Source organism: Leopardus geoffroyi, chromosome D4, assembly GCF_018350155.1.
Source record: "Leopardus geoffroyi isolate Oge1 chromosome D4, O.geoffroyi_Oge1_pat1.0, whole genome shotgun sequence".
Classification (NCBI taxonomy): Eukaryota; Metazoa; Chordata; class Mammalia; order Carnivora; family Felidae; genus Leopardus; species Leopardus geoffroyi.
The window spans coordinates 55,472,480-55,498,533 of NC_059342.1; the positions used below are offsets into that span (position 1 = coordinate 55,472,480).

At 40.3% G+C, this 26,054-nt stretch overlaps 2 protein-coding genes across 3 annotated transcripts in view; one reads left to right on the forward strand and one right to left on the reverse strand.

The window, feature by feature from the left end:
- The window catches only part of DNAJA1 (DnaJ heat shock protein family (Hsp40) member A1), an 18,773-nt gene extending 13,328 nt beyond the window's left edge, over positions 1–5,445 (forward strand). Inside the window, exon 9 of the mRNA XM_045468694.1 lies at positions 5,356–5,445. Within this exon, the coding sequence (XP_045324650.1) occupies positions 5,356–5,430 (75 nt within the window). The 3' untranslated portion in view covers positions 5,431–5,445. The remainder of the gene's footprint in view (positions 1–5,355) is intronic.
- SMU1 (SMU1 DNA replication regulator and spliceosomal factor) lies at positions 4,490–26,054 on the reverse strand. 2 transcript variants are annotated; one of them, XM_045468688.1, is made up of 12 exons: positions 25,925–26,054; positions 22,304–22,514; positions 20,370–20,522; positions 19,252–19,362; positions 15,759–15,887; positions 14,231–14,350; positions 12,581–12,697; positions 11,834–11,961; positions 11,190–11,316; positions 8,796–8,963; positions 6,248–6,400; positions 4,490–4,996 (listed from the first exon to the last, which is right to left on the reverse strand). In XM_045468688.1, exons 1-12 carry the CDS (start codon positions 25,948–25,950, stop codon positions 4,898–4,900), a joined length of 1,542 nt encoding a protein of 513 aa, XP_045324644.1. In that variant the 5' UTR covers positions 25,951–26,054; the 3' UTR covers positions 4,490–4,897. The 2 variants fall into 2 exon arrangements, with proteins under 2 accessions (XP_045324644.1, XP_045324645.1); XM_045468689.1 differs by lacking the exon at positions 25,925–26,054 and adding an exon at positions 25,543–25,793.

Consider the following 26,054-nt stretch of genomic DNA (forward strand, 5'->3'; position numbering starts at 1 on the left):
ATACTTGTAGGGAGTAAGAATGTCCCATGAGGGTGCTAATGGAACATGGTGGCAGATCTTCCTGTATGTGAAATTAGCATCAGGTCTTTTTCTGCACATGGTACTGCTTCTCAACCTTGGCTACACTTAGTTACCTGGGAAACTAAAAACATGTGAGCCCCACCCCCCACCCCACGCCCGGATTTTAACATCATGGAGCTGGGTGTAGTAGCTTAAGCACCAAGATGTTTATCAACAGCCAAAGTTTAACACTACCAACATAGGGATACAGTCCTATTAACCATCTAGGATAATGCATTGGTAAGAGAAAGTCCAATAATGGCAGCCTTTGACACTGCAGTTAGAAGTTTCAGGCTCAGACCAGGGAGCTTCCCAGCTTAGATGTACACTTCATCACAATATCTTTTTTGAAATAATGTAGGAAAAATGTGTAGGGTGTAAAAATACAGTGAATGAAACTGCTAACAAGCTACAGCAAAATAAAGATGCTCTTTCAAGGGTTTCTTAAGTCCTAAACAGTTATCACTTAACTGGGTTATATCTACAACCTTGTGAGGCAGAACAAGAATCAAAACATCCGTTTTAGGAGTGGAGAAACTGCCCTCTAGTGTTCTGGATCTCAAAACAGCAAGGTTGATGAGCCCCAGTGCCACGATTGCAGATTCCATAGGTCAGGGACAGGACCTGAAAATTTACCTTTGATTTATTTACTGGATGACAGAACCACTGCTCTGGCCCAAGTAAGTTAACGGTAAAAACTGCAGTCCCAGTTGTCCTTCAGTGCTCTTTTACTCATCTCCCTTCCTGTGGCCGGGTTAGGTAAATAAATTGTAATGGATTGTGGAGACACAATTCATGCATTCTTTGCCTGTTCCCAGACCTAAAGAGAAGCAGCTAACAGCCAGATTCAAAGAATAAAGAAATTGAGCTTTGGAATTGCACCTGGCTTTCATTGCGTGCTCCATGAACAAGGTATGGGAACCTCTGGAAGTCCCTTTCTTCATGTGTATTATGGAAACCATAATAGGCTGTACTTCCTAAGAGTAATTCAGAGAATTAAACAGGGCTGCTTACATAGGAAGGAAGGGCTCTTAGTACAAGTTGAAAAGCAACTGAAGAAAATAATTGTACCTGAGATTTAAAGAAAGGTTGCCTTGAAATCCCATCCTCAGATTTCAATGTATCCAGAGTCACAAATTTATTTTTTTTATTTTGAGAGAAACCAATGGGGAAAGGGCAGAGAGAGCCAAACAGGCTCTTTGCTGATAGCCCAGTTGCTGACGGGCTCAAACCCACAAAACTCATGACCTGAGTGGAAATCAAGGGTTGGACACTTAACTGAGCCACCCAGGTGCCCCCAGAAATACAAATTTAACAACTCAATGGGGAATAGGGCAAATATCCTTACCCTACTGAAGGAAACTTTACTGCCGTGTATTTTAAGTTGTAAGTGCTGGAGACAAATACCAGTTGTATCTGTAGGCTGCAGCAGAGTACCTACTTTCCTAGCTACCTGATGGAACATGTTTTCGGAAGAATGCGGGTGTCCACCTCTGCCCCCACCCTGCCACACAGTTTGGATATGTTCCAGGACCCCCAGTGGAGGTCTGAAACCTAGAAGAGTCCTGAGCGCTATGCACTGTTTCTCCCTATACATACATACCTACCTATAATCCTTATAAATTTAGCACAGTAAGATTAATAGCAAAAACAAAATAGAACAATTGTAAGAACATACTGTAATAAAAGGTGAATGTGGTCTCAAAATAGTACTGTACTCACCGTTGTGATGATGTGAGATGAAATGCCCACACGAGATGAAGAGAGGTGAATGATTAAAGCATTATGACATGCTGTTAGGCTCCATTTGATTTTCTGATGCTAAGTCAGGAGGAGGATCATCTGCTTTCGGGCCGCAGTTGCCTGCATGTAACTGAAACCAGATGAGGGACTGCTGTATGCCATTGGTTACTGCCATCAAACTCCCATTTGCTTATCCTCTCCCGTTGATACTGGTTAAGAGGCCAACAAACATGATCTCTGCCATCTCTTTGTAAAGTGAAAAAGCAGTCCAGTGGTACCATCAGACAGACACCTCCAGCCTCTGACAGTTGGCTCCAGCCAGTGAACAGCACCCACAGCTCATCAGAGACTCCCTAGCCCAAGAATGCAGGCCAGCCAGGTTCCAGCACTGCTCTGCTTTACCCAGACCTGGAACAAGGGCACAGAGACCCCACTGTGTGCCTAGAGGGTCTAAGGCCCTCAAGCAGCTCACAGAGAGCTGGACAGTGGTACGGGCTGGCATGGGAGTCCAGAAGCCAGGGTGGCCCTTCTCTCACCTCAGCTTCAGTCCCTGGGGCTCCTCCCATAAGAAAAGCTATGTGCAGAGTAAGTGCAAATACCTTTTAGGTTTGTACAAAAGGAAGTTACAGACAGTTGCACAAGGGTTTCCTGGGAAAGGCGGAAGACTTAATTTTTTTTACTTTTGTTAATTCATTTAAGAAAAAAGGTACATTTAATGACTCTCAATCCAGGCTTCTCTTCACCTGGTCTCCCAAGACACTGCATGCATTGCAAGAATCCCACACTGCAGTGCCTGGAAGTCTTCAGCTAACTTTGACCACCAAACCCCTTTACCCACAGCTCCTGCTGGTCCTTTTATGGTCAACTTCAGGAAGCCTTTCCTAACTCAGTGGGGCTTATTATCAGGTGCCCTTCTCCTATCCCACCATTTCAATTACACCTTTTAGCTGGCTGGCATTTCTTCCCTGTTCTGACAGGAACTGGTCTTACTAAGCCATCTTCAGCACTAGGTACAAGAACAGATGTTTGATAAAATTCCAAGAAGGAATAAGTGAACATGTGCTGACCAACTAGATTCTTGTTCTTCGTGAGCACAAAGTTACTGTTAAAAAAACAAAATTCAACTGAGTAAATTTTGAGATCCAATTGACTTACTTCAGCAGTTAATGAATCCAGCAGCATCCCATCTAACAGGAGCTCTGAAGAACTGCACAGAACAAAAGGCTTTTATACACAGAAGGGGGTGGGAAAAGGAGATCTCTAACAAGAATGGATTGTTTCAGGCAAGGTTACCTTCCTATGGAGGCCAGAGGGGGTCTATCAGGTAGATTACCTCATAAATACTGAATTCCAGATTCACTGGTTAATGATTACAGTCCTGGGACAGGCCGAAACTGCAGTTTGGGTAGGTATTAAATCTTGGCCAGTGTGGAGCTTATTAGCACAAGGCCAGCACAAGGGACTCCACTTTAGGCCTGTTGTTTCTCATTCTTAACAGTACTGCTCAACCATTCACAAGGTCATGGGCTAAATATAAAATCCCAATTTCTTGAAGATATTTCTAAAGGATTCTTAGCACAAGCTGTTTCCTCTTTCCACCTTAAACTTCTTACATGAAAACTTTTCACTGGGCTGTGAAACTACATTCACTTGAATTCATGGATTTATGGCTAATGTTTAACTCAAAATGGCATACATTGTCAAAAAGCTGCAGGTTTAATGGCAAAAGGGAAAAAAAGTTTTGGGAATATGACTGAGGAAGAGGGATTTCTTAGTGCTGCCAAGGATTAATTCAGCCAATATTGAGCATTATTGTGCCAGGCAAAGGATCAGGCTATATTTCACTCAAAGGCAAATTAGAACACTATAAAACTTTGTTTTTTTAAGTTTGTTTATTTTGAGAAAGAGAGCAAGCAGGGGAGGGGCAGAGAGGGAGAGAATCCCAAGCAGACTCTGCACTGCCAACGCAGAGCCTGATGTGGGGCTCGCACTCACGAACCGCAAGATCATGACCTGAGCAGAAACCACGAGTCGGACACTTAACCGACTGAGCCACCAAGGTGCCCCAACAATGTAAATCATTTAAAAAATTTTCCCCACTCATTTGTACCTAATGAGTGCTAAACTTAAAAGGAGGCATAAAAGGTCTACACAAATAAGGTCTCACTTTCTTGAAATGACACCTGGCACAGCCCCTCCAACATCAACATAAGCGCACTCAATACATCTTTGGTTCAAACATAAAAGACACCCCATTTGCAAAGTATTTTCAAGAGTTTTACTGGCTTTTAACTGGTAAGGATGCACATACCTAAAAAGACTTCTCTAAATCTCAGGTCCTTTTCTAATTTTCTTCAGAACAACAGCACATTTTCAATGCCAAACCCTCAGAGATGCCAAAGCGGAATTCTCATAGTGGATCCTACAACTAAGTTCTATCCAGAAGATGAAGATGATGTTCTCTGGAGTTGGCCAGAACGCATGAGAAGGCACAGCTAAGAAGAATGAGTGGACAGTGAGGGCAATGAAATGAGATCCTATCAATACCTGGCCTTTTTACATTCAGTCTATCCTTCTAAACAGGAACTGACTTCCTGCTAGACTAGAATGTTGTGTCCCACCCTCCATACTTAACTAGTAAATATGTTAACTAGATGAGCACTTATTTACATTTAAAAACAAAACCTCCAAAAAAGGTGTAAAGTTTATTAACATCTAAAAAGAATGGACCAGCAAAGAGCTACTGAATATGGGATAGTTACTTATTTACAATTTTACTGTAGGAGATACGTCTTAATCACCATTTCAAATAATCAAAGAGTATATAACTCTCTTCTAGAAACAGCAGTATTTCACTCTCCAGGTAGAAGACTACTGAAAACATCAAATAACCGCCCCAATTAGAAACAGATAAATGAATACCTTAAAAAAATATAAAAAGGGTAGCTGCTACTTGAACATGAATTTTCACAAAATTATTCTTGTGCCTAATTCAGACAATCGCTTAGAAAAGGTAGCCTAGAAAGAAAAAAGCAATACATGAATATTTCTTCACTTAAGTACATGCTCTCAAGCGAGTTGAAGAAAAGTGGAATTAGGGTTTCCAGAGCTTTAGAAGTCCGTCTTCACTGTAGGTTGCAATCAGATTCTGATGAGGATGATGTGCAATACCGATCACATCCTTCTCGTGAACCTGGGAAAAGTAAAGCACTGATTTAGGGGATATAGGTCTATAAAAAAGTGACTCTGAAGAGGCTCCCAGAGCTGAATGGAAAGGAGGAAGAGTGAAGCTTCACTTCTCACCAAAGCAATCAAACCTAAGGCAGCCTTGAGGATGGCTAAAACACACATACCAAAAACTCAAATGAGGTTATCACACTGCTGGTTCGCCAATTTTTGTACTGTTTTTCATAATGTGTGAATAATGCTTTGTCCCACGTCACTTTTGCATGACAGCTGATCCTACTCCCAATCCCTATTTTGTAAATTCTAGGCCAAGACAGTAGCTAAGACCAAATGATTCCTTCAACTCCATGAACTTGTATTTTCCAGGCCCTTCAGCTGGAGAACACTCTCCACCTCATATTATTTTGCTCACACCTGAGATCTGTACTGGAGGCCTCATAGGGCAAGTGTGCCAAGAATCATGTGACGCAAGAGATTATATTCTAATATGGTATGTATATCATTTTTTGTATGTTCACTATATTATACTTCCAGGACCACAGAAAACTACATTTTCCCTGTCCCCCTTGCATTTGGGTTGTGGCCATGTGAGTGAATTCTAACCAAAAAAGAATGAGGAACAAAGTAATATAAGCTACTTCCAGATGGGAGTCTTAAAAACATCTGGCATAGCCCTCCAGCTAGTTTTTCTCCTCCTGAGACCTTGGAGTCCACATGTTCCAAATGACACAGCTAAACAATGGAGGAAAACTACCCAACTATCACATTGAAACAAGAAATAAACTCATATTGTGTTAAACTACTAAAATGTGGGGATTGTTTGTTACAGCAACTGGCATTATTTACTCCTTACAGTGGCTTGTACAACACAGAGCTGCTAAATACACCATAAATCAATTTGACAGGATAGTGTAAAAGTAATTTGCCTTTGAAGGGACATGGAGAGAACTAGCTATGCCTGTCACTGTCTGATCCCCCTGGGGAAGATATGACTACTATAACCAGCCCTTCCTTATTCTCTGCTTTATGTACACCCATCCTATCCACTTGCTGAGGGCTCACTGAAGGATGACTTCTGAGAGGAGGTAATTCCATACCATTACTTATGGGCCCTTTATTTTATTTAGTGATAGAATTTTTACATTTTTTATACCAAAGTTCACACTTACAGCAGTGTGGAAAAGGTTTACTTCAGAGTTCAGAAAGATACCAGTATTAATGAAATTTCTTTAGATGGCCTTAAGTCAGTAATACTCACTGTCAAAGTTCTCTCCAGTTTCCCAGTGACTGTGCTGAAACAATAGAGCACAAAATCCTCCCCTACGCAGTATATCCATTCACCACGGGGAGATAGGGCACAGCAAACAAAATCACCACCTTCTCTCTTACCAGAGCTGAAGCTTCTGACAATCTAGATCATACCATACCCCAAGACAAAAACAAAACATCTGGATTAGCAGCAGTTCTAAAGCAGCAGTTTTAACTGACATCCTTATACTGTTATTTTGCATTCTGGTTTTATGGTCATTGATAATTAGATCACCAATACCACTCATTGTGTGCTAAATCCTCTGGCCTGGGAAACGGTCCATGGATAAACTATCTCAAGTTAATCATATGTCCCAAGTTACCAATCCCTGCTCTTTAGTCTATGGAGTCATTTTACCCTGAAGCAAATTCATTGCCACCCAATTTCTAAATCTGTATCACGATTCTCAATGCTCTGTGGACTTACACTCTGTCATTTCCTCTATCTAAAAGAATGAGGTGCTCTCCTCATGCAAGATGGAACTCTGTCTCCAAGACCTTGCTTGCTCTATTTTACACACATCACCATAAATCAAGCTGAGAAAAACCAATCTCAAAAGGTTAGAAGGTTGGGGCGCCTGGGTGGCTGAGTCAGTTAATTGTCTGACTTCGACTCAGGTTATGATCTCACAGTTCATGAGTTCCAGCCCCACGTCAGGCTCTGTGCTGACAGCTCAGAGCCTGGAGCCTGCTTCAGATTCTGTGTCGCCCTCTCTCTCTGCCCCTCCCCTGCTCACATTCTGTCACTCTCTCCCTCAGAAATAAACATTTAAAAAATTAGAAAAAAGAAAAGTTATAAGGTTACATACCATATGATTCCATTTTTATACCATTTTCAAAGTGACAAAATCATAATAATGGAAAGCAGATCAATAGTTACCAGGGCTAGGGTTATGGGGGGGAAGGTTTGACTGTAAAGGTATATAGCATGTAGAAGTTCCTTTGGGGGTGGAGAAACAGTTCTGTATTCTGATTGTGGTGGTAGTTACATAAATCTACACATCTGACAAAATTTCATAGAGCTATTAACTTGTCACCTCAAAATGAATGCATTTAAAACTAGCGAAATCCAAGTAAGGTTTGTAGTTCATTATATTGTATCAATGTCAACTTCCTGGTTTTGATAATTGTACTATGATTATGAAAGATGTTATCACAGGGGAAAGGGTGGGTACACAGGCACTCTTCGTCCTATACAAACAGGAACCTAGGAAGTGGGCAACTATAGCTATTATGCAGGGGCCCAGTAGATACTGCAGACCAGCCATCTCAACCATGGGCTCTTTGTGTTAGTTAGTTAAGTCAGTCAATTTATTTATTTATTTAATATCTTCACCAAACATGGGGCTTGAACTCATGACCCGGAGATCAAGAGCTGTATGCTCTTCTGACTGAGCCAGACAGGTGCCCCTCAACCATGGTTTCTAAACTACAAATATATCAGTGACAGGGACTAATGGAATGGAGAGCGAATTGTAGACACCAGCCCCTGGTTCTTCTCCATGCTCAGCAAGATCCCCAAGGGCCCAAGTCAACATTTCAGTAGCACAACACATTCCTAGGGCCTGAGACCTCAATCTTGACACTCCTAATGTCGTTGGCACTGCAAAAGTGAGGTTCCTTGGGAAACATGCAGGTGCCGTGATTACAAATACTTATCATGAAGACACTGTTGCCCTTCTCCTATGAGAGTTCCACCTTAGATCATGTGGTAACTAGGAGATATCCCAAATTAGTAACCCACATACTGTATCTCCCTTAGTCAGACCGGCATTGTTATCTACAACAAAGGTTTGAATGGGCGGGTCCACTTACAAACACAGATTTTTAAAATTTTTTAATGTTTATTTCTTTTGAGAGAGAGGGAGAGAGAGAGCACATGCACCAGTGGGGGAAGAGGCAGAGAGAGAGGGAGACACAGAATCCGAAGCAGGCTCCAGACTCTGAGCTGTCAGCACACTGAGCCACCCAGGCGCCCCAGATTTTTTTAATTTAATATTTTTTTAGTAATCTCTACACCCGATGTGTAGCTCAAACTCAAACCCAAAATTAAGAGTCACATGCTCTTCTGACTGAGCCAGCCAGGCACCCCATGGATTTTTTTAAAAAAATAAATACAGTATAGTACTATAAATGTATTTTCCCTTATGATTTTCTTAACATTTTTTCCCTAAGCATATGTTATTGTAAGAATACAATACATTGTAAGATTACAGTATATAATATTAAAACATGCAAAATATGTGTTAGTCAATTGTTATTGATACAGCTTCCAGTCAACAGTAGGCTAGTAGTGAAGTTTTGGGGGGAGACAAAAGTAATAGGTGGATTACTGTGCAGCGGGTCGGTGCTCTAACCCCTGTGTTGTTCACAGGTCAACTATATAAGGTTTTTGGAGTGATGAACCCATATCTGGTTACTGGAAGGGCCAGGACCAAGACTTAATGATTTGCAAATGACCCACAGGATCTGTGCAAGCGCACTTTCAGAGCACTCACCTGCCCCTGCATGTTCATGATGACCACTGTATTCGATCTGTTGCACACCACGAAGTGCTCTGGATTTTTAGGAAGCAGGATCACACTGTTGACCGTGATATCTGTCCCTGCAGTGCTGCCCAAAGATTTAAAGGTATTTGAACATTCTGTGGTCTTCATATTCCAGATCTATGACACAAAAATTCAAGGCATAAACATTTTTTGGGTTATAAGAATGTCTAAAGTTTTGGGGTTTAAAAAAATGAAAATTTGATTACTAAAATCAAATAAAACTGACTCAAAAAAGCTTCTTGATTTTTAGTCCTATCAAATACCTAGCTTTGCCATATACATAGTAAGTAAGCTGTTACCATCTGTTTGCTGATTAACGGGTATCAACAAAAGTCACAAAGCTATTAAATAAAACCTTTTAAAACCTATCTTTTCTTACAAAATTCTCCTAATTGAACTACATATCTTTAAAATTAGCTATGTGTCAACCCTGCTACTGTCAACCGGAAAGCTAGCCTCCTCTGGACATCAAATCAAATGTGGGCTTTTAGAATTAGATGCTTGGGACCCTATCCTGCGACTGTAATTTGACAGCTCTAGGGCTGTCTAGGACATAGGCATGTCCATTTTTAAACAGCTCCACAAATGATTCCAACGTACAGCTGGAACTGCTGAACAGAAGCCACAATGTTGACACTCACACACGAGGATCCACAAAGTGGAAGCCACTCTTGGCCATGCGTATTATCTCTCCCAGCCCAGCATCTCTTTTGGTAATAGTTCCCCACCCTAATGCTTTTTTTCACCTTGCCCTTCTGGGCTGTTATAAACTGAAGGGGTTAAATCAGACATCACAGTTATTGAAATCTGAGATGTGCTCAGAGAAAGAATGGACCAAATATTGCATGGCACTGTCTGGACACCACTCACTCAATGAGGTGTATGTATGTATGTATGTGTAAACATTTAAAGTCTCAAAGGCATGGACTATGTTGTGTTTCCTTTGTGCTTTCAACAGAGCTTAGCAAAAAATGGATGTTGAATACCTATCAACAGGAGGAAATTACTGCCCCATTAACTGCCACAGTGTTTATTTTCATAATAAACACTGTTATCATCTGCCCTAATCTCCTCTCTAAAGCCTGGCTGCCTAGAAGAAAAATGAACATTTCAGGGATCAAGAGTTCTAAGGCTTCCAGTGTTTTCTGTCCAAAAAGTTAGTGAGATGCTTACCCAACTCACTGAAGGACTAAAGGAAAAGACCACAAGACAAAGCTAAATAGGCCACCTCCCACTGGCATTTTACAGACTGTAAGGCCCATATTCAAAGCATAAAGAGGGCAAATCCCATGACTAAAGTACTAAGAGCTCTGTATATTTCCCCATCCGTCCTGAGAAAGACTTCTCCAATCCTCAGGTTTCTGGTTCAATTCCCAAGCCAGAACAAGCAATTTCAGAGGGTGGTCTTTTAGGTATTTGTGTTAAAATGTTTCAGTCTTCTGCCAAACTACACACTTACATAAGGCAATTTAAAAGCAGGTCCAGGGGCGCCTGGGTGGCGCAGTCGGTTAAGCGTCCGACTTCAGCCAGGTCACGATCTCGCGGTCCGTGAGTTCGAGCCCTGCGTCGGGCTCTGGGCTGATGGCTCAGAGCCTGGAGCCTGTTTCCGATTCTGTGTCTCCCTCTCTCTCTGCCCCTCCCCCGTTCATGCTCTGTCTCTCTCTGTCCCAAAAATAAATAAACGTTGAAAAAAAAAAAAAAAAAAAAAAGCAGGTCCAGAATGTAAATGGAGTGTCTCAAAGATCTCCAGCAATTTTCTATTTGGATTTCTCATCGTTTCTAGGAATTGAGGCCTGCTATTAAAATAACTAAATCTCTTAAGGTACTGAAGATGCATTACTTTCAGCTGAGCACTGAGGACAATAAGTAAGTATTTGAGAGAGGGCTTAGTTCCACTCTACACCTCTCCTGCCCCTCTGTAAGTGCTGTCAGGAAGGCCCCTACATGTGGGGGGCCAGGCGGGGGCAGGGAGGCTGTACAACAAAAAAGAGATTTATTCATCTGGTCACTAAGCACTTTATAAACTTGACTATTGTGGGTGAACCATACCTTTAACAAGACAATTTAACCACTATACATGGGGGATGACTTACATCCAGGCCTCCGTACCCTTCCTCTTTTCCTACATATGATGAATGTTTTGATTATGTGGATTTGAAACTCCGGGTCCTTCAATAGGGATTCCCCAGAGAATATTACTATTGTCTCAGACTCACCTCACTTATGGGTAAAATAGCTAGTAAAGAAGTTTACTCCATCATAGTCATCACCATTATCACCACTGAAAACTCTTCAAAGGACAAAAGCAGAAACCCCAAAATAAACCAGGAGCAAATACTTAACCTTTACAGTGCCATCAGAGGATGCACTAATAATATAATGTCCATCTTGTGTAAAAGTTGCTTCATTAACAAAGGAGGAATGGCCACGAAATTCCTTCAAGGTTTTCCCAGATTTTAAACCATGAATTCTATCACAAACAAAAGGAAATGAAAAGAACAATTAATATTCTATACATTACAACTGGGACCGAATGTTGAATATACTTTCAAAGAATTATAAAAGCTCAACTTATAATATCATGGGGAGAAAGAGGATTATGCAATTAGGTAAGCAATATAATTTTCATTATGTCACACAAAACCAAAACAAAAGCTAGGCACAGAGACTGCAAGAAAACATGCCAATAATACCATAGGCTTCTGTTCAGAGACAGATTTGGCTATATTTGTAATATGCCCTCTATGGTGATTCTGATGCAGGTGAGCCCAAAATCACACTTCAAGAAACACGAAACACTGCTATAATCCCTTTCTAATCTCTCTTCTGGGTAGACTCAAATGGAGAAAATAATAATGAGGTCTCACATATCCTCACACTCTTCATATAACACCATGCTGGTGAAAACATAAGGAATCACTAGTACCTCCCTCCAGCACTTCATCATAGCAAACTCAAGTAAGGGCAGTGTAGGGACTTCTACTTACCTAATTGTCTGGTCAAAAGAGGCACTAAGGATCTGGCTGCTATCCTTAGAAAAGCTTAGACAGGTGACACCTTTACTGTGTGCTCTTTCAAATCTCCTTAAACACTGTCCACTCTGAATCTTCCATACCTTTATTAAAAAAAAAAAAGTAAAAACTTGTAAATAGAGTGACCTACTCTAGCCTGCAGAGTCAAGCAACATACAATGCTCAATAATGTACTAAAAAAGCATGAAAAATGCATGCTAATAGCTGAATATGTCTGCTTCACAATGTGCAATAAGTGAATCCTCTGAAATTTAAGCCTCTTTCCTTGTAAATTATTAACAAAAATTTAGACTCAAAGTTCACTTAAGCAGAGACCATTTCTGTATTTTATCTAGCCCTGGGTCTCTCACCAGCAATTAAATACAAACTACGTCTAATCAAATACAGAGCATCCTATTCCCTAAAAAAACCCAAAGTACAATACACCATATAAGGTGAGCCAGGGTGATACAGCAGAAAAGGTGTGATGAGCAGATCTGGACTGAAGTCCTAATCTATCGCTTACCAAATGTGTGACCTTAAACTGATTACTGAACCTCCCTAGGTAGAGTTTTTATTAGAATTAAACAAGAAAAAAGTAATTAGCATAAATTTCATGTTCAACAAACAATACCTATTATTAAGCTATCACATGTAAAACACTACCTCATTGCAGAGGTTTCAAAATGTCTATATGTGAAAGTTTCTGCCACTAATAAATACCTTGATTTTTCCATCTTGGGCCCCAGTTGCTAACATTTCTGTATCTCTGCTAAAACACATGCAGAGGACAGCATCATCCATCATCATAAAGTTATCCTGGGCCTGGTACTTAAGATCCTAAAGGAAACAAAGATAAGCAGTTACCAAAATAACACAAAACCCCCAGTCATTCCAGATCTCTAAACTTACTAAAAGCAGAGTAATGGATTATGCCTACTCTAAATTTCCAAAGCAAATACTAGTGCCATGCACACAGGTTTCTAATGAACTGACAGTGCTGGGAATAAATAATTTTACACAACCTAAAGTAATACTGTAAAAAAAATTCCAACATAATACCCTACATCTTTTTGCTTACTGATCTTTTTTCTATGCAAAATCCCCCAACAATTTCATAGTGTACATTTTTTTAAGTTTATTTATTTATTTTGAGAGAGACAGAGAGCATGAGTGGGGGAAGGCGAAGAGAGGGAGGGAGAGAATCTCAAGCAGGCTCCACACTGTCCATACACATTGATGTGGGGCTTGAACTCATGAACTGTGAGATCATGACCCAAGCCAAAGTTGGATGCTTAAGCCATCCAAGCGCCCCCATGTTGTACACTTTTAATATATGTGAATTTATTTGAGACACGATGTGAAAAAGCAATGTCTTTTCCAAATTGCCAGCTACTTTTCCTAAAACCATGTATTGACTAAAATCTGCTTATTTGTGATGTTTCCTTTGTCATCCTTATTGTTCAAAATAAAGTAACTTTATTTTTTCCTAATTAAAAAGTAAGACTGTGTCATGGTTTAAAAAAAAAAAGAAGCAAACTATAAGGAAACATATCAAGTAGAAAGTGAAAATCACTCATGAATTCACTACCCATGGAATGGAAGTTAGTACTCTATGGTAAAGATTACATTTTAAACCAGTAGATATAGTCAATAAATACCTATTTAGGAAAAAAATTAAGTTGAATCTACAGCAACTTCATCCCCCTAAACAAATTCCAGATGGATCAAAAATTAATATAAAATACGAAACATGAAAAGCACTACAAGTTGTAGAAGAAAAAGATGGATAAATGTGATGACACAAAAAAATTTCAAGTCTATAAAATGATGGGCAAAGTCAAAAGACAAAAAGTCACAATTGAAAAATATTTGCCATACATATTACAGAGACTGATTTCTTCCAACCATAAAGAGTTCCTAAAAATCAGTAAGAATCCAAAAGAAAAATGGGCAAAGGATGTGAAGACTTCACAGAACAAGAAATACTCCTGGCTTCTCACATATAAAAAGATATTTAACTTCATTCATAGTAAGAGAACACACAATTAGTACAATTACTTAGACACTACTTATGTAGCTAAGGTATTGCTACATACCTTATATGTAAGGTATTGCTTACATATACCTAGAAATTCCAGGAAGGTTACCTAAGAAACTGATAACCCTGGCTGGTCCAAGGAAGGGAACTGACCAGCTGAGGGACAAGGGTTGGAGCAAGACTCTTTACTGAGTAACTTTTCTATTTTATAAAATGTTGTATCAGATGTATATATTATCATTTAAAAAATAAATTTATACTATAAAAGTAACAGAATTAAACAAAACTAGATAATTCCCACTAGAAAAGTTAATATATTTTAAATACTTCACCTTTCTGATTTTTCCAGTCGTAAAGTTCCAGACTTCAATGAATCCATCAACAGACCCAGTGACCAAATACTGACCATCTGGAGAAAATCGAGCACACTCCACATGTGATTTCTGACCAAACTGTTTCAAATGAAACAATGAAACAGATGTATTTTTATCTAGTTGACCTTAAAACAATTTTCATTTTAACCTTTTGCGAAATCCTGCCCTAGCACAAAGTCATGGCTGGCCTATGTTACAGAGTATCGGAGGAGCATTTCTGTCTCTGGACACACAGAATGGACATATTTTCTCTGACCAGTTTTAGGTCTGGTTCTCAGTTGAATCTAGTTTTTTTAATGTGAAGTCGGTATTTCCAAAGCGATGTAAAAAACTATTTTAGCACAGGACTTGGAAATAATCCTATTAACTTAGTAAGTTTTTACCTGAAGCAGCTACTATTAGCATAACTTTCACACTCAACTTAATGAGATAATGTTGTACAAATATGGGAAAAAATCCATTTTCTTCAAAATAAATGTCTGTTTTCCTACACTACTTTGTAAACAAATTTTCCATCCTAGTTCTTTTCATGACCTTTATTTAATTGATAATGTGCGGCTGACGAACTCTAGAACTAATTAAGGTGACAGAACATTTGCCTAGGTGATGTATCTTGAGCATTTACAGCAATGATGTTCCCAACAGACGAAAACTACAGAACATTAGATGACAACAAAGAAAAGCTCTATTATGAATTTCATTTTAAATGGCAACAAAGGAAAATGTATATGAAAGAAAATCTTAGCCCAGCAGCATAATTTTAATGGATTTCTTTTTGTCTCAAGGCTTCAGGCAGGTAAATATGGTACTGCTCAAAGATATCTTTACATATGATTCAGAATATATAATCCAGGAAAGATAAATTCAAAGCACCAAGCCAAAGTCCCAGATTTGAGGAACATGAAATATTTTAAAATCCATGAATTCAGTAAGAGCACAAACCAAGAGAAAATATAATATAAAGGAGGTGCGAAAGTAGCAAATATGCTTGTAATTCTGGGAACTGCAGCAACTACTTGATTGTGCCTTTTCCTAGAAAAGTCTCAAATTAAAAAATTTAAAAAAACAAGAACGAGCCCTGAGATGATAAAATTATTTTCCTCAAACGCCACACTTGCCTACTTTACAATCCACGCCTGGTACTTTGCCTGACACGTAGCAGGCAAACACCAATGCTGAACAGGACAAATGCACAGAAAGTTCATTGTTAGTTCCAAGCTTAACCAAAGAGCTAACCATTCTTCTAAATGAAGGCTTCCTGGGAGGAAGTGCAGGGCAGATGATGGGCCAGCAGCCAAATTTATGTCCACTTGGTTATACATCTGAAGTGTGTCACTGCCAGACCCCAGCAGCAACCCTGAATGTTGTCAGAGCTGGAGAATGAGTTCTGCTCCCAAACCCAAGCTCCTGGCACAGGGCTTGGCTGAGCAAACACATGGAGTCCCCAACAAATGATTACAAAAAGGCTGAGTATCTAAGATCCTACCTTAATGTGCCTGCTCAGTTGGGTAGGAAATTTTTCTTCTTCCACATCTTTGACAGCTGCTTTGCCTCGGAACAAATCTATTGTCATGCCAGGAGGAAGCAACCCCTGGTGCTGCTGCCACTTCAGTGCCTATGAGAAAAAAAAAGTACAGCAATCTAACCTACAGATCTTTTAAGATCTAGTCCTGATTGCTCAAAGCCAAGCCTGAAAGGATCAGGTTAACATCCAGACCCAAATATCTTTGGCCATTCAAATATAACATAATCTATGTGACTCTGCGTGTCCCAGGAAGACAGGCTGATCTCAGTGGGGAAGGGAATTCTGAGAGCCAACAGGTCCATATTTCCGTATCTATTTTCTTATAGGTTTGACTCTTCTGTTATAAACTTCTAAGCTTATTTATTTTGAGAGAGAGAGAGCAGGAGAAGGACAGAGAGGGAGAGAGAGAGAGAGAGAGAGGGAGAATCCCAAGCAGGCTCCATGCCATCCGCTAGGAACCCAACATGGGGCTAGAACCATAAACCATGAGATCAGGACCTGAGCCAAAACCAAGAGTTGGATGCCTTAACCAACTGAGCCACCCAGGTGCCCCAACTCAACATAAATAAAATTTGGAAAACAAAAATCTCCCATAGTTCCAACATCCAAATACAGCCACCATTAGTTAGCATTTTATGTATACCTTCTAGTGTTTCCCACTTTACATGTGTTTAATTAACATAATTATACTGCAATTATACCCTATATAAAATGTTATTTTCTTCTGTTTTCACCTATCAGATCATGCAATGACATACCTATCATTTATGGCTGTCAAATATACCCTTTCTGGTAAATGTTTAACAGTTTAATTAATATATTAATGGACAGTCAACTGCTACTAATTTTTCACACAGCTAAATAATACTGCCATAAGGGCGCCTGGGTGGCTCAGTCGGTTAAACATCTGACTTCAGCTCAGGTCATGATCTCACAGTCCATGAGTTTGAGCCCCACACTGGGCTTTGTGCTGACAGTGAGGAACCTGCTTGGGATTCTCTCTCTCACCTTCTCTCTGCCCCTCCCCCACGTGTGTTTTCTCTCTCTCTCTCTCAAAATCAATAAACTTAAAAAATAATAATAATAATAATGCCATAACAACACTTTTGAACAATAAGGCCTTTTCTATTTGGGGGATAATACTCACTTAGAATAGATTCCTCGAAGAGGAATTATTGAATCAAAAAAAGAATATGAATGGTTAAGCCTCTTGCTACACACTGTTTTCCCAAAAAGTTGCAACTTCAACAGTGTTTATGACTGAATATGGGAAGTGGGAAAATCATGGATTTTGGAGACAGTCGTAGGCTGTATCATTTGCCAACTCTCATTTTGACTCCCAATTTCCTCTTTGTGTTTACTGTTTACTCATGTTCTCTTCCCTCTTACCTGTTGTATTTATACTACTTTTCCTATCAATTTGTGAGCTTTTGATGTGATCCAGGTATTTGTTTACAGTTGCCAAAAAGAATGTTCTCCCAATCTAGTTTTGATTATAGCTTTAGAGATTTCTTTCTATCTTAAGTTAAACTCTTAAGTGATTAAATTTGTTTATCTTTCCCTTGGTGCCTACTCCCTAAATATAGGAAGTCCTTCCCTATCAAAAAGTTTGATACATTATTTTCTGGTTTTTCTATTTTCTTTTTCTTTTTTTCAATTTTTTAATGTTTATTTTTATTTTTTTATTTTTTTAATTTTTTTTTTTCAACGTTTATTTATTTTTGGGACAGAGAGAGACAGAGCATGAACGGGGGAGGGGCAGAGAGAGAGGGAGACACAGAATCGGAAACAGGCTCCAGGCTCCGAGCCATCAGCCCAGAGCCCGACGCGGGGCTCGAACTCCCGGACCGCGAGATCGTGACCTGGCTGAAGTCGGATGCTTAACCGACTGCGCCACCCAGGTGCCCCTTAATGTTTATTTTTGAGAGAGAGACAGAGAGTGCGAGCAGGGGAGGGGCAGAGAGAGAGGGAGACACAGAATCTGAAGCAGGCTCCAGGCTCTGAGCTGTCAGCACAGAGCCCGATGCGGGGCTCAAACTCATGAACCATGAGATCATGACCTGAGCTGAAGTCAGATGCTTAACCGACTGAGCCACCCAGGCACCCCTGGTTTTTCTATTTTCTGACATAACTTACAGTCTATCTGAAATTATACTGTATAAAACAGGAGAAGAATCTGATCTGACCTTTTCCCCTCATTCAAAAGTGCCCCAGATTTATTGCAAAGAGGCTATTTATATCATTATTAATCACTTGCATCTTGTGCTATTTATAAACATCTCTTACTCTAGGTAGCTTTCAGTAACAACAATGCTAGTAATATTACTACTAAAAAAAAAAAAATCACCAGCAGCAGCTCCCATTTACTGATTGTAAAACAAGGTGCCAGGCAGGGGTACCTTTGTGGCTTAGTTCGGTTAAGTGTCCAACTTCAGCTCAGGTCATGATCTCACAGTTTGTGAGTTCAGGCACTGCATCAGGCTCTACACTGACGATGCAGAGCCTGCTTGGGATTCTCTCTCCCTCTGTCTCTGCCCCTTCCATATGCATGCTCTCCCTCCCTCTTTCTTTTCAAAATAAACAAAGTTAAAGGGGTGCTTGGGTGGCTCAGTCGGTTAAGCATCCGATTTCGGCTCAGGTCATGATCTCGCAGTCCATGAATTTAAGCCCCACATCGGGCTCTGTGCTGACAGCTCAGAGCCTGGAGCCTGTTTCAGATTCTGTGTCTCCCTCTCTCTCTGACCCTCCCCCATTCATGCTCTGTCTCTCTCTGTCTCAAAAATAAATAAACATTAAAAAAAAAATGTTTTAAAAATAAATAAAGTTAAAAAAAAAAGTTTACAAGGTGCCAGACAATACAGGAAATGCTTTAAATGCATCATCTCATTTAATCCTTACTACAATACCATGATGAGTAAATGGAATCAGAAAAGTTAGAGAGGCATCTGGCCGGCTCAGTCAGTGGAGCATGCAATTCTTGATCTCGGGAGTTGTATGTTTGAGCCCCCCACGGTGGGTGCAGAGATCACTTAAAAAAAAAAAAAAAAAAAAAAAAAAAAAGTCCTGAAAAGTTAGGTAATGTGCCAAAAACCACATTAGCTGGTAAGTGAGAAAGCTCGGATTCTAACCAGAATAAACATTTGTTCCAATTTGCCTTTGACAATGTCCTGGCACAATGATCAATGACTATCCCAAATGGAATGATAAATTCTATGGTCACCCTAATTCTAACCCTAATTCTAACTGACGTTAGAGTTTATGCTCCAAAGTAATCTCTACTGCCTCTCCCAGAAAAGAGAAGGCTGGCATGATGGCATAGCTGTTGGTACAAGCAGCTCTACCGCTAGTCCCCAGTTCTTAGGATGTCCGACTTCTTTAGCTTGCACATACACTTTATATGAAGAAACAGTACCAGGAGTTCAGGGTAATTTCAGTTCCACAGACTCTGAATTACCTGTCCCAGCAATGCCATGAGACGAGATGGAGGCACCACACTGACCTCCCCAGCTAAGGCCTGGGCAATTGCTGCTCTTCTCTTCTCTTTGCTACTTCCATCTGGGTATGCCTGAAAAAGGAGAGGGAGTAGTATTATTTCTAAGATGCGGCCACAGGATATGAGTGTGCTTATTTAAAGACAGTAATAACCAAGCAGAAACACTAAAAAAAAAAAAACAAAAAAAAAAAACGATAAGAACAACCTGGTTTAAGAAGGGATTAATTATATTAATTAGTTAAGATGACTTCCCAGTTCTCTCCACTTGCATTTCAAAAGTATGAGCTGGGAGAGAATTGAGGTCAGCCAATCCACACCATTATTTCCAAGAAGAGTCCAAGTAAACCACATCAAACCCAGCATTGTTTTTCCACTTTTTTGAAAAATCTGCAGAGCTGAGGATTCTTTTACTAATTCTTTGGTAATTTACGACTCCCAGCCCAGAAGTCTTTCACCACCTCTAAGCTGAATCCTGTGATGGTAATCTAAATTTCTTTCCTTTATCCTCATGGTTTCTGTGTGTTTACCCTAACTCCCCATTATCCAGTACCTATTAAATTTTTTTTCCTCCTAGACTAGTATAAGGCTGAGTGAGAAACAATGAAACTATACATATAATAAAGTTTGGGAAAAAGAAAAGAATATGAGTCACCATGCTCTACAAGTAAGCATAACTGGCTAAGACAAAAGCACGAGCTTTCTAAGAACTAAAAGAGTTGAGAGAAAATTGCCCTTGTTGGGCCAAGGGACACAAACACATAGTGAATATACTAGCAGTCAGGCAGCACTTCAGAGTCAAATAAGTACTTGGGCTAATGTGGAAATTATATAGGAATAAATCTTCTGCTTCTTTACTTATCAACATAAAACCGTCTAAAATGGGGTGTGTAGGGGAGGGAAGACCTTCAAATACTCAGAAAACCGAACAAGATTATTCTCTTTAATACATGTAAATTTCAACCAACATATATAAACAGAAAAGTATCTTCAAAAACTGAATCAAAATCACAAACAGCATCCAATAAAATGATAAAAAACATTACATTGTTTCTAATGTTAAAAAGAGTTTCTAGTCATACCTCACGAGGATCAAAATAAGACCTGGCCAAGAGGTTCTCCAAATGAATATACCGCTCTGGCTGTGTTTGTTTTAACATGATCATGGGATCAGTCTGTCTCAGGAGTGACCTTGCAGCCCCCAATTCACGCAACTCTATCAATTCCAGAACAACCTGGACAAAATTAAAAGAAAATGTCTGTTTTATCGCATTCTCTTAGTACTGTTTCTTTTTCAGTACAATTTCTGGTTCAGAAATGGCCTCCTAACATGATTTCCAGTATTAGGAAATGTTCGTTCCTCTTTCACTAGCATTTTCAGATGGACAACTGAAGCAATTATAAGTAGTAACTTCAGGGCACCTGGATTGCTCTGTTAAGCCTCTGACTTACAGTTCGTGAGTTCAAGTCCCGTGTCAGCTGTGCTGACAGCTCAGAGCCTAGAGCCTGCTTCAGATTCTGTCTCCCTCTCTCTCTGTCCCTCCCCCACTTCCACTCGATCTCTACAGAAAAATTTAACATACATACATACATACATACATACATAAATAGTAACTTCAATCTTTCAACTTCCATCCTTTATTTTTATCCACCCATTTCCACTCCTCTCAGGCTTCTTGTTCCGAATATAGAAGCTGAAGAAAGCTAAAGATAAGAATATATCCACGGGCTCCAGAGAAACCTTTCTCCAGTTAGCTAAATTTTCTTTGAGGAATTACTGAACTCATGTGGACTATAAATAAACACAAACCAACTATCCTATTTTTATTTCAAACAACACTATATTCTTATTTCCAGAAAGCCCATTCTGTTACCATACAAATGTATAATAACTAATTTGTATGATCTTTGTCCTGATTTTCTGGCACGGAGCTTCTAAAAACCTGGAAATTTCTCCAGTGGTAGGAATATCTTCATTATTAATGAGCTCCTTGCATCACACCTGAGTTTGTGCTAAGACGACAGCTCATGGAAAGGGCTGGTTGCCCGAAAGACCAACCTGGTGATCAGAAGATTGAGGCTTTGAGCCAGCCCAACCTCCAAGGAATGCTGGGGAGCTAAAGGTTGAAAGAAATTTCAATAAAAACCCCAAAAGAGCTTCCTGGTTGGTGAATACATTAATAAACCAGGTGAGAGAAACACTCTGATTCCACAGGGAGAGAGCATTAGAAGGCATAGAGAGCATTCAGGACCCTTCCAGATCTCTTTTATGTGTCTTCATTTGGCTGGTCCTGATCTGTATCCTTGATAATAAAACTATAATCATAAATGTAGCACTTCCCTGAGTTCTGGGACTCATTCTAGTGAATTATTAATTCTGAAGGGGTCACAGGGACCCCCAGATATGCAGCCAGCTGGTCAAGAGTGTGGGTGGCCTGAGACCCCAAAAAAGTACAGCTTGTGTCTAAAGTAAGGGCAATCTTGCAGAGGACTGAGCCTTTAACTTGCAGGGTGTATGCTAACTCTGGGTGGTTAGTGCCAGAACTAAACTGTAATATACACTAGTTGGTGTCAAAAGTTCACTTAATGATCACTTAAAAAATAAATTTAGGGACACCTGGGTGGTTCAGTTGGTTAAGCATGACTCTTGATCTCAGCTCAGGTCATGATCTCGTAGTTCCTGAGATTAAGCCCTGCATCCAGCTTTGCATTGACAGCATGGAGCCTGCTTGGGATTCTCTCTCTCCCTCTGCTCCTACCCTACTCGCACATGCACACACATACACGCACAGTCTGTCTCTGTCTCAAAATAAATAAATAAACATTAAAAAAATAATTTTAATTTAGTATAATCTTGGCTTTTAAAAAAAAGAGGAAAAAAATACAAAGTAGCACTCAAGCCTTGACAGTGTAAGTTTTAAGAGCTGTTACAGTCCCACAGTGCTTCATAATGCTTCCCAGTGAGGGGGCCCACAAAAAACCAATTCAAGGGGATTGGCATCACCTCCCCTCTTACCTGTTCATAGAGGTCAATGAGGGTTTTGTCTGGCAATTTCAGAGATTGTATGGCCTGTAAAACAGTATCCCAATGGCCACTATTAATGTCAGCCACAAAACTCTCAATGCTGTCCACGGTATTCAGAGACACCGTAGTCTCTTCCTGTAAGGTGGCTAACGCCCGATGTAAACTGTTCTCCTTCAGGTACTGCATGATAAGACGGATCACACTGGAAAAAGAAAGCAAGTCACCTAGCTCAGGAATCCTCACTCACCAAAGAGGCCACACAGTAAAGACCACCCCAGCTTAAGTCTTCTATTCAACCATCCTCCTTTCACTAGTTACTTCCCACTTCTTTATCATGTAAATATAACTTTCCCAAAATCACAGAATCTAAGTTACAAGAGACCTTGAGGATCACCCAGTCCCACCTTCACCCCAGAAATCCAAGAACTAGGTTTTGGAAAGGGGAAATAATTTGTCCAGGGTCTCACAGTCAGCTAGAAAGGTACCAAGGTGACGCTTCCTTCCAAGACCCAAGATCTTTTTATTATGCCAAGTTTCTTATTAATTTGTATGATTATATTGTACACTTTTGTGAACTATTTAAACCCAGTCCAGTCATTGACACAACATACTCTAAATGCTTGTAGGATGATTTGGTCTACTTTTTTTTAATGACAACCAAAAAACATGAATTGGAGATTTTCTCACTAGGGATTTGAACACAAATGAGAAGAACTATATACTGTATGTAAAAGCAAAACAAAGTAACACCTACCCACCACCTTTATTACCAAATTTTTAAGACATGTAAAAAAAAAAACATTGTGCATTCACTTTCACAAGTAAAAGAGGAGCCAGGCAATTTCCAAATATTGAGAGAATAAGCAACCACTTTCAACATGTGACAGAAAACTTAGAAGTTATTTATAGTTAAATATAGTTATTTATAGTTAAAACTTCTTGCTCTTGGACTTAATAATAAGGAATCTGGTGAAAGATCTGTTCATACAGACTATAAAACTTCACTGTACAATGCTGTGATACACTGTTTCCCTTCTTTCTTTAAAAGCACATGTGCCTCACACTGTATTTCTACTGGACAGTGAGAATACAGTAGGTCAGACTGTCCCAGTTGGAAGGGATTTCAGACTGGAATTTAGTCAATTCCCTCTATCAGGTAGAAATAATAAACATAAAACAATGACCAATGTTTATTATGTATTTTGTCCCAAGCATTTTAGACATTGATTCATTTACTCCTCAAAACAGGCCTATGAGGTAGGTATTACCATTATATCCATTTTATAGATGAGGATTTGACCAAGTAAAGAAATAAATGGAAAAATGAAGGTTCAATCTGACAGTGTGGCTCTTGAGCACATATCCCTGACAGGAAAGCAAACACTCTCTTCTTAAAAATTCCTCCAGAAGGAAACTGATTACTGCTACTTGTAGTAGTCTTTTCTCTCATGACCCCTTAAGAGATACTGAGGTTTAGATCGCTGCTATTCTAGTACCTACTATCCTCCTTAGCACACTTCCATTTGCACTCCCAAATAAGACATGCTCCCTGTAAAGATCTACTGTGTGACATACCTCAAATCAAATTTACTTTCTTCAGACACAATGTACAATTGACTCTTGGACAACATAGGAGTTAGGGGCACTGACCCCTGTATGGTCAAAAATCTGTGTTTAACTTTCAATTCCCCCAAAACTTAACTGTTAATAGCCTGCTGTTGACCAGCCTTATTGATTGAAAATGTTACAAAGAAAATCCTAAGGAAGAGAAAATACACTTACAGTACCGTACTATAAAAAATCCTCAGATAAGTAGACCTGTGCAGTTGAAACCCATGTTATTTAAGGGCCAACTATAATACATAAAGACCTAAAACCTTTGGCAATAGGCTGGGATTCGAATCAGAGTTCTGTCAGTTACTGTGACCTTGAGCAAGTCAGTTAACATCTCTGTGCCTGTTTCCTCATCTGTTAATAAATATACCTACCCTGTAGGGCTAGTGAAAGGGTTGACTATACTGTTTACAGTGCAACTAGCACAGAAAATACTGAATAGTAGCTATTATTGATAATAAAAACATGGTAGGGGCATCTGGCTGGCTCAGTCAGTAGAGTGTATGACTCTTGATCTCGGGGTTGTGGGTTCTAACCACACACTGGGTGTAGAGGTTACCTAAAACTAAAATCTTAATTAAAAGGGGGGGGTGGGCACCTGGGTGGCTCAAGCGGTTAAGGGTCTGACCGGCTCAGGTCACCATCTTGCAGTTCACAGGTTAGAGTCCCACATCCAGCTCTGTGCTGAAAACTCAGAGCCTGGATCCTGATTCGGATTCTGTTTCCCTCCCTCTCTGCCCCTGCCCCACTCACGCTCTTTCTCAAAAATAAACATTAAAAAAAATTTTTAATTAAGAAAATAATAATAATAAAACATGCAGCAACCCAAGGATGGGAGAATGGTCGGTGTATACTATTTACTTAGACCCCAAAGCAGGGAACACTTTCCAACTCCTGCCCTGACTTAGTAGTTGTCTTAGTTACCAGCACTATCACTATTCTTTGCTTTATTTTTCTCCACAACACTTATTACTATCTGTTAAGTCTCACATTTTACTTATTGTTTTTGTCTGTTGTCTGCCTTCCCTATCACTATGTACATTCTTTAACGGCAAGGATGTTTGTGTTTTGTTCAGTACTGTATTCCCAGGGTCTAGAATAGTACATAGTAGACTTCAGTATTTGTTGAATGAATAAACCTCCCTTCCTCCCGTGGCAGATCTTCAGAACAAGCCTCTCCCTTTCTTAGGCTAAGGACACAAATGTTATGTCTGCTGGTTTAATTAGTAAGTGTCGGCAAGGGCAAAGTAGAAGGTGGAGTCCTGAAGAAGTTCACTGAAGACCTTCTTCAGTCACTCATTAGCCCCCTTCCCCTCCAAGTCGATCATTCTTCTGCCCCAATCTTCAGATTCTCTCTCTTGGTCGCTACAGAGAACTCACCGACTAACCAAAACTCAGCGCCAGATAGAGTCTGATAAAACAGTTAATAGTTCATTCATTCCAAAGGCAGTAATTGAGCCTCTAAGGTGTGCTACGCTGTGGGACTAAAAGGGAAAGGAGCTCCTAGGCGCCTACACAGGTTAGTAGGGTGGCTAGAGTAACAGTGACAATACTGGGTAAGTGCTGGGCGGAGCAAAGCTGAGGGGACATGTAAGCACAGAGGAAACGAATCATACTGTTTAAGGAGGTGCGGGAGAGAAGGAAGGCTTAGAATCCAAGCTCCCTTGTGCAGGTAATTAGACTGGAGTCCAGAACGGATGGGCACTTTGATCAGTCACAGCGCGCGCCAAGAGTCGGCGAAGGCTAGAACTCAGATCTTCAAGGCCTATCCTTCCTCCTAGCCCCGTGCAGTATCCCATGGGGCTTTAGGCTTCTCATCCGCCACTTTCTTGTGGGCCCGCCTCCGAGGTAGCCAGATCCAAGAAGCATCTTTGTGGGCCAGGAAATGTCCCTCCACTCCCTAGGCTCTCAGAAGCCTCTCCCTGAGCATCTTACACCCCACACCCTTCACCTCCCGGCCCCCGCCACTTCGCCAACTTCCGCCACCGCAGGACTCACTCCGAGGACTCGATTTCGATCGACATAGCGTTATCTTCACGGGCGCACAGGCCACTCCACTCTTAGGCCCAGTCGCGCAACACACCAACGACACCTCCGGCGACCGCCTTACACCACTTCCGCTCGACGT

Coding starts and splice junctions, on each gene's coding strand:
- SMU1 (XM_045468688.1), bottom strand. CDS start 25,950: ATGTCGATCGAAATCGAGTCCTCGGA. Junction 19,363..20,369: donor CTTATTTTGATCCTCGTGAG/GTATGACTAGAA, acceptor CTCCTTTTTCAG/GCATACCCAGATGGAAGTAG. Junction 14,351..15,758: donor AACTGAGCAGGCACATTAAG/GTAGGATCTTAG, acceptor CATTTGAAACAG/TTTGGTCAGAAATCACATGT.